Source organism: Scyliorhinus canicula, chromosome 3 (genome assembly GCF_902713615.1).
Source record: "Scyliorhinus canicula chromosome 3, sScyCan1.1, whole genome shotgun sequence".
NCBI lineage: Eukaryota > Metazoa > Chordata > Chondrichthyes > Carcharhiniformes > Scyliorhinidae > Scyliorhinus > Scyliorhinus canicula.
This window is the reverse complement of record NC_052148.1, coordinates 275,568,009-275,581,397: the sequence shown is the minus strand read 5'-3', so window position 1 is coordinate 275,581,397 and position 13,389 is coordinate 275,568,009. Positions and strand designations below refer to the sequence as shown.

At 54.0% G+C, this 13,389-nt stretch overlaps 1 protein-coding gene across 1 annotated transcript in view; it reads right to left on the bottom strand.

Annotated features, from left to right (window-relative positions):
• The window catches only part of LOC119963677 (3-hydroxybutyrate dehydrogenase type 2-like), a 58,648-nt gene that overhangs the window by 29,098 nt on the left and 16,161 nt on the right, over positions 1–13,389 (bottom strand). Inside the window, exons 4-5 of the mRNA XM_038792995.1 lie at positions 12,874–12,934; positions 666–779 (exon numbers count right to left, since the gene is read on the bottom strand). Of these exons, the coding sequence (XP_038648923.1) occupies positions 666–779; positions 12,874–12,934 (175 nt within the window). The remainder of the gene's footprint in view (positions 1–665; positions 780–12,873; positions 12,935–13,389) is intronic.

The window sequence follows — 13,389 nt, the reverse complement described above, 5'->3', positions numbered from 1 at the left end:
CGTGCCGCCGAACTAATACATCTCGGAGTGAGGATTCCATTATCTGTCCCATCACTGATGCTCGGTTCACTGGGATACACCACGGAGTTGTTCTATCTCCCTTTTTATTTATAGGAATCAGATTAGCTGGGTAGTTGGGAGACATCAGCAGAGAAAATGCATTAGTCATGATTAAAGGGAAGATCATTACTTTCACAGGAGAACGAACCTGTTCGGGTACACAGAGGGGGAATTCTTCCTTCACCTCCAATTGTGGGCGACACGGCAGCACAGTGGTTAGCACTATGGCTTCAAAGCTCCAGGGTCCCGGGTTCGATTCCGGCTTGGGTCACTGTCTGTGAGGAGTCTGCACATTCTCCCCGTGCCTGCGTGGGTTTCCTCCGGGTGCTCCGGTTTCCTCCCACAAGTCCCGAAAGACGTGCTGTTCGGTAAATTAGACATTCTGAATTCCCCCTCTGTGTACCCGAACAGGCGCCGGAATGTGGCGACTAGGGGCCTTTCACAGTAACTTCATTGCGATGTTAATGTAAGTCTACTTGTGACAATAATAAAGATTATTATTATTATGGAAATGAAGGAGGACAAAAGGTTTGCCCTGGAGACAGGCAAGATTTTTGCAACTCAGAATGTTCCTGACAAAGTGAGAAAGGCAGCTTTATGCTCACCTGGACAGACACAGTTACACCTTATAGCTTGTTCAATAAAGTCTGCAGCAACGGACTTGGTCAATCCAATAACAGCTGCCTTGGACGTTCCGTACACACATCTGTTCACAACCCCTGTGAGGAATATAGGAAGAGCTTTTAACAGAACCGTTCTTTCTCCAACAAGTCCACTAAACCTCTGACAGAATAAACAACAAACATCAGTTATTGGCTATCTGAAAACATAATCTGAACATCTATCTAAATTTATAGGGAAAGGGCAGCACGGTGGCACAGTGGTTAGCACAGCTGCCTCACGCCGCCGAGGTCCCAGGTTCGAATCCCGGCTCTGGGTCACTGTCCGTGTGGAGTTTACACATTCTCCCCGTGTTTGCGTGGGTTTCACCCCCACAACCCAAAGATGTGCAGGGTAGGTGGATTGGCCACACTAAATTGCCCCTTAATTGAAAAAATGAATTGGGAACTCTAAACAACAGAAAATTAATTTTCTCAAATAAAAAGACAAAGACCCTGACCCTCGGGGGTTCAAGTGAATCCCCACTTAAAACCAACCACCTGCATTCACATTAACACAATTAATAATCACCAACCTTGGTGACGGAGCAGGTATGAGTGTCAAACACACCATTGTGACTGGTGCCTCCGTTTCAAACATTACCAGAAGCATTATACAGGGAAGGTGGTCAGGGAACACAATTTTGGACCAATTGGCTTCAGTCTTTCCGATCTACAGTTGGATGTGATTTCTGTTGACTGAATACTGGGTATCAGACACGCGATGACTGTCTCAGGGCGCCCGGGACCTGGGTTCAATTCCAGCCTCGGTTGGAGTTTGTTCATTCTCCCCGTGTCTGCGTGGGTTTCCTCCGGATGCTCCGGTTTCCTCCCACAGTCCAAAGATGTGCAGGTTAGGTGGATTGGCCAGGCTAATATTGCCCAAAAGTTTTGGTGGGGTGATGGGGATAGGGGCGGGGGAGTGGGCCTAGATAGGGTGCTCTTTTAGTGGGTCAGTAAGTCAGTGTAGACTCAATGGGCCAAATGGCCTCTTTCTGCACAGTAGATATTCGATGGAAATTGTTACCTTTTTTTGCAGCAAGTGGTAAGAATGCGACCTCTACTACCACATGGAGTAGTTGTGGCCAATAATATTGACATATTGAAGGGGACGTTAGTTAAGGATATGAAGAAGGAATAAAGGGCTAAGATGATGAAAAAGGATGGGTCAAAGTTCAAGAGGAGTCCAAATGTTGTGTATGTGCCTGTGTGTGTGTGTGTGTGCGTGTGTGTGTGAGTGTGTGAGATTGTATGAGTGTGTGTGAGTGTGTGAGTGAGTGAGATTGTATGAGTGTGTGTGAGTGAGTGTGTGTGTGTATGTGCCTGTGTGTGTGTGAGTGAGTGAGATTGTATGAGTGTGTGTGAGTGAGTGTGTGTGTGTGTGTGTATGAGTGTGTGTGTGTGTGTGAGTGTGAGTGTATGAGTGAGTTTGTGTGTGTGTGAGTGTGTGTGTGTGTGTGTGAGTTTGTGTGTGTGACTGAACGGAAAGCAGCTTGAATGGCTGCAGATCCTGTTTATGGGTCAGTGCTGTGTGTGTTTCACTAACCATCATGTGGTCCTATTCTTTCCAGAGGTAACTGATGAACTGGATGGTGTTAATGGAGAACTGTGGCAGGTATGTTACAATTTGCTGTGCCCTTGTGATTTTTTATCCCTGAGAATGTGTGTGGGCTGATCCTAGACTTTGGTGGACAAGCCACAATTTCAGTGTTTGCGGATGACATGAAGTTGGAATTAATTGTGAGGAGAATGATGTCAAACTTCACAAGGAAATGGACAGGTTGGAGGATAGGCACCAAGCGGCAAATATCATTTAATGCAGAGAAATGTGAAGCAATTCATTGTAGTGGGAAGAATATGGAGAGATAATAGAAAATAAAGTACAATTCCAAAGGGGGGGGGGGGGGGGGAAGCAGAGGGATCTGGGACATCTGGTACAACCGTGGTGTGAGGGGGTCACACACAGGGCACCTCTGCTTGAAGGCGTAGAAAAGAGCTCTTCTTCTCCGAAATTGGATGCAACTTCAACGGAAAAGTGTCACTGAAGGTGGAAGAAGATACCCCCGGGAGTGGTATGTCTGCTGGCTCCCAAACCCGGCAGAAGAAGGAGGGATCTGGCCAAGGAGTTGGAAGGGACCTGTGGTGAACAGCCAGTGGAAGGATGGCGGAGGGGGAAGAGTCAGTGTAAGTAGCAAAGTCCCAGATGGAGCAGCACAGTGGTTAGCACTGTTGCTTCACAGTTCCAGGGTCCCGGGTTCGATTCCCAGCTTGGGTCACTGTCTGTGCGGAGTCTGCACATCCTCCCCGTGTGTGCGTGGGTTTCCTCCGGGTGCTCCGGTTTCCTCCCACAGTCCAAAGATTTGCAGGTTAGGTGGATTGGCCATGATAAATTGCCCTTAGTGACCAAAAAAGGTTGGGTGGGGTTACTGGGTTTTGGGGATAGGGTGCTCTTTCCAAGGCTCGGTGCAGATACGATGGGCCGAATGGCCTCCTTCTGCACTGTAAATTCTATGATTCTATGACGGCCTTCATCAAGGAAGAGTTCCACCAGCAGAGGAAGGAGATGGAGGCGGATCGCTCGAAGGCCATCAAAGGGGTTGTGGCGCCCCTGTCGGGCTCAATGGAGAGGTCGGAGAAAAGCTTGGAGGCCCAGGGATCACAGATCCGAGAGATTGAGAGGGCGATGTTGGACCTCGATGATCGGCTTGTGGCATTGGAGCAGAGGTAGGGCTCTTAGGAGACCTTTGCACGACACTGAGAACAAAGGGAGAGGAGCAGAAAAAAAGGTTGAGAAGACAGAATCTGCGGATAGTGGGCCTGCCTGAAAGAGAGGAAGGTGCAAGTGCTGCGAGGATGCTGACTGCGAGGACACCGTTCCCAGGCTGCTTCACTGTGATGCTGACTGCGAGGACACTGTTCCCAGACTGCTTCACTGTGACGCTGACTGCGAGGACACCGTTCCCAGGCTGCTTCACTGTGACGCTGTGAGGACACCGTTCCCAGACTGCTTCACTGTGACGCTGACTGCGAGGACACTGTTCCCAGACTGCTTCACTGTGACGCTGACTGCGAGGACACTGTTCCCAGGCTGCTTCACTGTGACGCTGACTGTGAGGACACCGTTCCCCGACTGCTTCACTGTGACACTGACTGCGAGGACACTGTTCCCAGGCTGCTTCACTGTGACACTGACTGCGAGGACACCGTTCCCAGGCTGCTTCACTGTGACACTGACTGCGGGGACACTGTTCCCAGACTGCTTCACTGTGACACTGACTGCGAGGACACCGTTCCCAGACTGCTTCACTGTGACGCTGACTGTGAGGACACTGTTCCCAGACAGCTTCACTGTGACGCTGACTGCGAGGACACTGTTCCCAGGCTGCTTCACTGTGACACTGACTGCGAGGACACTGTTCCCAGGCTGCTTCACTGTGACACTGACTGCGGGGACACTGTTCCCAGACTGCTTCACTGTGACACTGACTGCGAGGACACTGTTCCCAGGCTGCTTCACTGCGAGGACACCGTTCCCAGGCTGCTTCACTGTGACACTGACTGCGGGGACACTGTTCCCAGACTGCTTCACTGTGACGCTGACTGCGAGGACACCGTTCCCAGGCTGCTTCACTGCGACACTGACTGCGGGGACACTGTTCCCAGGCTGCTTCACTGTGACACTGACTGCGAGGACACCGTTCCCAGGCTGCTTCACTGCGAGGACACCGTTCCCAGGCTGCTTCACTGTGACACTGACTGCGGGGACACTGTTCCCAGACTGCTTCACTGTGACGCTGACTGCGAGGACACCGTTCCCAGGCTGCTTCACTGCGAGGACACCGTTCCCAGGCTGCTTCACTGTGACACTGACTGCGGGGACACTGTTCCCAGACTGCTTCACTGTGACACTGACTGCGAGGACACCGTTCCCAGGCTGCTTCACTGCGACACTGACTGCGGGGACACTGTTCCCAGGCTGCTTCACTGTGACACTGACTGCGAGGACACTGTTCCCAGGCTGCTTCACTGTGACGCTGACTGCAGGACACCGTTCCCAGACTGCTTCACTGTGACACTGACTGCGAGGACACCGTTCCCAGACTGCTTCACTGCGACGCTGACTGCGAGGTCACCGTTCCCAGGCTGCTTCACTGTGACGCTGACTGCAGGACACCGTTCCCAGACTGCTTCACTGTGACACTGATTGCGAGGACACCGTTCCCAGTCTGCATCACTGTGACGCTGACTGCAGGACACCGTTCCCAGGCTGCTTCACAGCGATGACACTGTTCCCAGACTGCTTCACTGCGACGCTGACTGCGAGGACACTGTTCCCAGGCTGCTTCACTGTGACGCTGACTGCGAGGACACCGTTCCCAGACTGCTTCACTGTGACGCTGACTGCGATGACACTGTTCCCAGACTGCTTCACTGTGACGCTGGCTGCGAGGACACCGTTCCCAGACTGCTTCACTGTGACGCTGACTGCGTGGACACTGTTCCCAGACTGCTTCACTGTGACACTGACTGCGAGGACACTGTTCCCAGACTGCTTCACTGTGACGCTGACTGCGTGGACACCGTTCCCAGGCTGCTTCACTGTGACGCTGACTGCGAGGACACCGTTCCCAGGCTGCTTCACTGTGACGCTGACTGCGAGGACACTGTTCCCAGACTGCTTCACTGTGACGCTGACTGCGAGGACACCGTTCCCAGACTGCTTCACTGTGACGCTGACTGCGTGGACACCGTTCCCAGGCTGCTTCACTGTGACGCTGACTGCGAGGACACCGTTCCCAGGCTGCTTCACTGTGACGCTGACTGCGAGGACACTGTTCCCAGACTGCTTCACTGTGACGCTGACTGCAGGACACTGTTCCCAGACTGCTTCACTGTGACGCTGACTGCGAGGACACCGTTCCCAGACTGCTTCACTGCGACAACACTGTTCCCAGACTGCTTCACTGTGACGCTAACTGCGAGGACACCGTTTCCAGGCTGCTTCACTGTGACGCTGACTGCGAGGACACTGTTCCCAGACTGCTTCACTGCGACAACACTGTTCCCAGACTGCTTCACTGTGACGCTAACTGCGAGGACACCGTTTCCAGGCTGCTTCACTGTGACGCTAACTGCGAGGACACTGTTCCCAGACTGCTTCACTGTGACACTGCGAGGACACCGTTCCCAGACTGCATCACTGTGACACTGTGAGGACACCGTTCCCAGACTGCGTCACTGTGACACTGACTGCGAGGACGCCGTTCCCAGACTGCTTCACTGTGACGCTGACTGCGAGGACACCGTTCCCAGTCTGCTTCACTGTGACGCTGACTGCGAGGACACTGTTCCCAGACTGCTTCACTGTGACACTGACTGCGAGGACACCGTTCCCAGGCTGCTTCACTGTGACGCTGTGAGGACACCGTTCCCAGACTGCTTCACTGTGACGCTGACTGTGAGGACACCGTTCCCAGACTGCTTCACTGTGACGCTGACTGCGAGGACACTGTTCCCAGACTGCTTCACTGTGACACTGCGAGGACACTGTTCCCAGACTGCTTCACTGTGACGCTGACTGCGAGGACACCATTCCCAGGCTGCTTCACTGTGACGCTGACTGTGAGGACACCGTTCCCAGACTGCTTCACTGTGACACTGACTGCGAGGACACCGTTCCCAGACTGCTTCACTGTGACACTGACTGCAGGACACCGTTCCCAGACTGCTTCACTGTGATGCTGACTGCGAGGACACTGTTCCCAGACTGCTTCACTGTGACGCTGTGAGGACACCATTCCCAGACTGCTTCACTGTGACGCTGACTGTGAGGACACTGTTCCCAGACTGCTTCACTGCGACGCTGACTGTGAGGACACTGTTCCCAGACTGCTTCACTGCGACGCTGACTGTGAGGACACCGTTCCCAGACTGCTTCACTGTGACGCTGACTGCGAGGACACCGTTCCCAGGCTGCTTCACTGTGATGCTGACTGCGAGGACACCGTTCCCAGACTGCTTCACTGTGACGCTGTGAGGACACCGTTCCCAGACTGCTTCACTGTGACACTGACTGCGAGGACACCGTTCCCAGACTGCTTCACTGTGACGCTGACTGCGTGGACACCGTTCCCAGGCTGCTTCACTGTGACGCTGACTGTGAGGACACCGTTCCCAGACTGCTTCACTGTGACGCTGACTGCGAGGACACCGTTCCCAGGCTGCTTCACTGTGACGCTGACTGTGAGGACACTGTTCCCAGGCTGCTTCACTGTGACGCTGACTGTGAGGACACTGTTCCCAGGCTGCTTCACTGTGACGCTGACTGTGAGGACACCGTTCCCAGGCTGCTTCACTGTGACGCTGACTGTGAGGACACTGTTCCCAGGCTGCTTCACTGTGACGCTGACTGTGAGGACACCGTTCCCAGACTGCTTCACTGTGACGCTGACTGTGAGGACACTGTTCCCAGGCTGCTTCACTGTGACGCTGACTGTGAGGACACCGTTCCCAGACTGCTTCACTGTGACACTGACTGCGAGGACACTGTTCCCAGACTGCTTCACTGTGACGCTGATTGCGAGGACACTGTTCCCAGACTGCTTCACTGTGACACTGACTGCAGGACACCGTTCCCAGGCTGCTTCACTGTGACGCTGACTGTGAGGACACCGTTCCCAGGCTGCTTCACTGTGACACTGACTGCAGGACACTGTTCCCAGACTGCTTCACTGTGACACTGACTGTGAGGACACCGTTCCCAGACTGCTTCACTGTGATGCTGACTGCGAGGACACCGTTCCCAGACTGCTTCACTGTGATGCTGACTGCGAGGACACTGTTCCCAGACTGCTTCACTGTGACGCTGTGAGGACACCGTTCCCAGACTGCTTCACTGTGACGCTGTGAGGACACCGTTCCCAGACTGCTTCACTGTGACGCTGACTGCGAGGACACCGTTCCCAGGCTGCTTCACTGTGACGCTGACTGCGAGGACACCGTTCCCAGACTGCTTCACTGTGACGCTGACTGCGAGGTCACTGTTCCCAGACTGCTTCACTGTGACGCTGACTGCGAGGACACTGTTCCCAGACTGCTTCACTGTGACTCTGACTGTGAGGACACTGTTCCCAGACTGCTTCACTGTGACGCTGACTGCGAGGACACCGTTCCCAGACTGCTTCACTGTGACGCTGTGAGGACACTGTTCCCAGACTGCTTCACTGTGACGCTGACTGCAAGGACACTGTTCCCAGACTGCTTCACTGTGACGCTGACTGCGATGACACTGTTCCCAGACTGCTTCACTGTGACCCTGACTGCGAGGACACTGTTCCCAGACTGCTTCACTGTGACGCTGACTGCGAGGACACTGTTCCCAAACTGCTTCACTGTGACACTGACTGTGAGGACACCGTTCCCAGGCTGCTTCACTGTGACGCTGCGAGGACACTGTTCCCAGACTGCTTCACTGTGACGCTGACTGCGTGGACACTGTTCCCAGACTGCTTCACTGTGACACTGACTGCGAGGACACCGTTCCCAGACTGCTTCACTGTGACGCTGACTGCGTGGACACTGTTCCCAGACTGCTTCACTGTGACGCTGACTGCGAGGACACTGTTCCCAGACTGCTTCACTGTGACGCTGACTGAGAGGACACCGTTCCCAGGCTGCTTCACTGTGACGCTGACTGCGAGGACACTGTTCCCAGACTGCTTCACTGTGACGCTGACTGCGAGGACACTGTTCCCAGACTGCTTCACTGTGACGCTGACTGCGTGGACACCGTTCCCAGGCTGCTTCACTGTGACGCTGACTGCGAGGACACCGTTCCCAGGCTGCTTCACTGTGACGCTGACTGCGAGGACACTGTTCCCAGACTGCTTCACTGTGACGCTGACTGCAGGACACTGTTCCCAGACTGCTTCACTGTGACGCTGACTGCGAGGACACCGTTCCCAGACTGCTTCACTGTGACGCTGACTGCAGGACACCGTTCCCAGACTGCTTCACTGCGACAACACTGTTCCCAGACTGCTTCACTGTGACGCTAACTGCGAGGACACCGTTTCCAGGCTGCTTCACTGTGACGCTGACTGCGAGGACACTGTTCCCAGACTGCTTCACTGCGACAACACTGTTCCCAGACTGCTTCACTGTGACGCTAACTGCGAGGACACCGTTTCCAGGCTGCTTCACTGTGACGCTAACTGCGAGGACACTGTTCCCAGACTGCTTCACTGTGACACTGTGAGGACACCGTTCCCAGACTGCTTCACTGTGACGCTGACTGCGAGGACACTGTTCCCAGACTGCTTCACTGTGACACTGACTGCGAGGACACCGTTCCCAGACTGCTTCACTGTGACGCTGACTGCGAGGACACCGTTCCCAGACTGCTTCACTGTGACGCTGACTGCGAGGACACCGTTCCCAGACTGCTTCACTGTGACGCTGACTGCGAGGACACTGTTCCCAGACTGCTTCACTGTGACACTGCGAGGACACTGTTCCCAGACTGCTTCACTGTGACGCTGACTGCGAGGACACCATTCCCAGGCTGCTTCACTGTGACGCTGACTGTGAGGACACCGTTCCCAGACTGCTTCACTGTGACACTGACTGCAGGACACCGTTCCCAGACTGCTTCACTGTGATGCTGACTGCGAGGACACTGTTCCCAGACTGCTTCACTGTGACGCTGTGAGGACACCATTCCCAGACTGCTTCACTGTGACGCTGACTGTGAGGACACTGTTCCCAGACTGCTTCACTGCGACGCTGACTGTGAGGACACTGTTCCCAGACTGCTTCACTGCGACGCTGACTGTGAGGACACCGTTCCCAGACTGCTTCACTGTGACGCTGACTGCGAGGACACCGTTCCCAGGCTGCTTCACTGTGATGCTGACTGCGAGGACACCGTTCCCAGGCTGCTTCACTGTGACGCTGACTGTGAGGACACCGTTCCCAGACTGCTTCACTGTGACGCTGACTGCGAGGACACCGTTCCCAGGCTGCTTCACTGTGACGCTGACTGTGAGGACACTGTTCCCAGGCTGCTTCACTGTGACGCTGACTGTGAGGACACCGTTCCCAGGCTGCTTCACTGTGACGCTGACTGTGAGGACACCGTTCCCAGGCTGCTTCACTGTGACGCTGACTGTGAGGACACTGTTCCCAGGCTGCTTCACTGTGACGCTGACTGTGAGGACACCGTTCCCAGACTGCTTCACTGTGACGCTGACTGTGAGGACACTGTTCCCAGGCTGCTTCACTGTGACGCTGACTGTGAGGACACCGTTCCCAGACTGCTTCACTGTGACACTGACTGCGAGGACACTGTTCCCAGACTGCTTCACTGTGACGCTGATTGCGAGGACACTGTTCCCAGACTGCTTCACTGTGACACTGACTGCAGGACACCGTTCCCAGGCTGCTTCACTGTGACGCTGACTGCGAGGACACCGTTCCCAGGCTGCTTCACTGTGACACTGACTGCAGGACACTGTTCCCAGACTGCTTCACTGTGACACTGACTGTGAGGACACCGTTCCCAGACTGCTTCACTGTGATGCTGACTGCGAGGACACTGTTCCCAGACTGCTTCACTGTGACGCTGTGAGGACACCGTTCCCAGACTGCTTCACTGTGACGCTGTGAGGACACCGTTCCCAGACTGCTTCACTGTGACGCTGACTGCGAGGACACCATTCCCAGACTGCTTCACTGTGACGCTGACTGCGAGGACACCGTTCCCAGGCTGCTTCACTGTGACGCTGACTGCGAGGACACCGTTCCCAGACTGCTTCACTGTGACGCTGACTGCGAGGTCACTGTTCCCAGACTGCTTCACTGTGACGCTGACTGCGAGGACACTGTTCCCAGACTGCTTCACTGTGACTCTGACTGTGAGGACACTGTTCCCAGACTGCTTCACTGTGACGCTGACTGCGAGGACACCGTTCCCAGACTGCTTCACTGTGACGCTGACTGCGAGGTCACTGTTCCCAGACTGCTTCACTGTGACGCTGCGAGGACACTGTTCCCAGACTGCTTCACTGTGACGCTGACTGCGATGACACTGTTCCCAGACTGCTTCACTGTGACCCTGACTGCGAGGACACTGTTCCCAGACTGCTTCACTGTGACCCTGACTGCGAGGACACCGTTCCCAGACTGCTTCACTGTGATGCTGCGAGGACACCGTTCCCAGGCTGCTTCACTGTGACGCTGACTGCAGGACACCGTTCCCAGGCTGCTTCACTGTGACGCTGACTGCGAGGACACTGTTCCCAGACTGCTTCACTGTGACTCTGACTGCGAGGACACCGTTCCCAGACTGCTTCACTGTGACACTGACTGCGAGGACACCGTTCCCAGACTGCTTCACTGTGACGCTGCGAGGACACTGTTCCCAGACTGCTTCACTGTGACGCTGACTGCGATGACACTGTTCCCAGACTGCTTCACTGTGACTCTGACTGTGAGGACACCGTTCCCAGACTGCTTCACTGTGACGCTGACTGCGAGGACACCGTTCCCAGACTGCTTCACTGTGACTCTGACTGTGAGGACACCGTTCCCAGACTGCTTCACTGTGACGCTGACTGCGATGACACTGTTCCCAGACTGCTTCACTGTGACTCTGACTGTGAGGACACCGTTCCCAGACTGCTTCACTGTGACGCTGACTGCGAGGACACCGTTCCCAGACTGCTTCACTGTGACGCTGTGAGGACACCGTTCCCAGGCTGCTTCACTGTGACGCTGACTGCAGGACACTGTTCCCAGACTGCTTCACTGTGACGCTGACTGTGAGGACACCGTTCCCAGGCTGCTTCACTGTGACCCTGACTGCGAGGACACCGTTCCCAGGCTGCTTCACTGTGACACTGACTGCAGGACACCGTTCCCAGGCTGCTTCACTGTGATGCTGCGAGGACACCGTTCCCAGGCTGCTTCACTGTGACACTGACTGCAGGACACTGTTCCCAGGCTGCTTCACTGTGACGCTGACTGCAGGACACCGTTCCCAGGCTGCTTCACTGTGATGCTGACTGCGAGGACACCGTTCCCAGACTGCTTCACTGTGACACTGACTGCGGGGACACCGTTCCCAGGCTGCTTCACTGTGACGCTGACTGCGAGGACACCGTTCCCAGACTGCTTCACTGTGACACTGACTGCGGGGACACCGTTCCCAGGCTGCTTCACTGTGACGCTGACTGCGAGGACACTGTTCCCAGACTGCTTCACTGTGACTCTGACTGTGAGGACACTGTTCCCAGACTGCTTCACTGTGACACTGACTGTGAGGACACTGTTCCCAGACTGCTTCACTGTGACGCTGACTGCGAGGACACTGTTCCCAGACTGCTTCACTGTGACGCTGACTGTGAGGACACCGTTCCCAGACTGCTTCACTGTGACGCTGACTGCGAGGACACCGTTCCCAGACTGCTTCACTGTGACGCTGACTGCAGGACACCGTTCCCAGACTGCTTCACTGTGACGCTGTGAGGACACTGTTCCCAGACTGCTTCACTGTGACGCTAACTGCGAGGTCACTATTCTGGCTGAAAACAATGAATGAATCTCTGACAATTAATTTACTTTGCAGTATTGCGTTGGCTTAGCACTTCCTAGAAATGGGACATGAGATTGAAGAATTTACGAGCAAGAAGGATAATTCCTAGACTGAGCTGCAGGATGTTGATTGGCTGACCTTACCTTCTCTGTTGACATCTTTGATATCTCAATATAACGGGACATTGCAACAAGGAATCAGACAAGAGGAGGGAAATTTGGAAAAAGAAAAAAATTAAAGACCTGTGTCTGATTGCATGAAACATTGAATTGTAAAACAATGTTGGTCTGGTCCACCACTTTGGATCATTTAAGTTTGACACGGGGAGGCCACCATCATTCAGCATGTCAGCTGGGAGATCAGGATTTGGTTTGTGATTGGATACGAGGGCAATGATGATCAGTTGTTGAATATTATGAGGGAAGAAGCAGCCAAATCAGATTGTGCGCTCTGGAACAGATGCTTTTAAAGAAATGAATAGGAATCAGAGGGACAATTTGTCCTGCTTTCTGATTAGTTTTGACAGTGGGTGAGTGATATGTGACAGTGCTAATTATTCACCTTTGATGCTCGATACCACAGAGGACATATTGATGATATTGCCAGAGTTCTGAGCAAGCATCTGCATTTAAAAAGAAAAGCAATGAAAGAAACAGGCTGATCAGGTTTGTTCACATAATGATCGGTACAGATTTAACTGACAAAATCAATCTGCAGGCTGCGTTACAATCTCAACCACACCTGTTGTATAGACAGGAGGACATTCCAAGTACACTGACATTAATATTTTCATCTAAACCCTTCCTTGATAACAAATTGTAAATTTATTGGAATAAAATATTTGTGACAGTCATCAAGAGCATACTAGGACAGCATGGTAGCACAGTGGTTAGCACTGCTGCTTCACAGCTCCAGGGTCCCAGGTTCGATTCCCCACTGGGTCACTGTCTGTGCGGAGTCTGCACGCTCTCCCCGTGTGTGCGTGGGTTTCCTCCGGGTGCTCCGGTTTCCTCCCAGTCCAAAGATGTGCAGGTTAGGTGGATTGGCCATGATCAATTGCCCTTAGTGTCCAGAAAA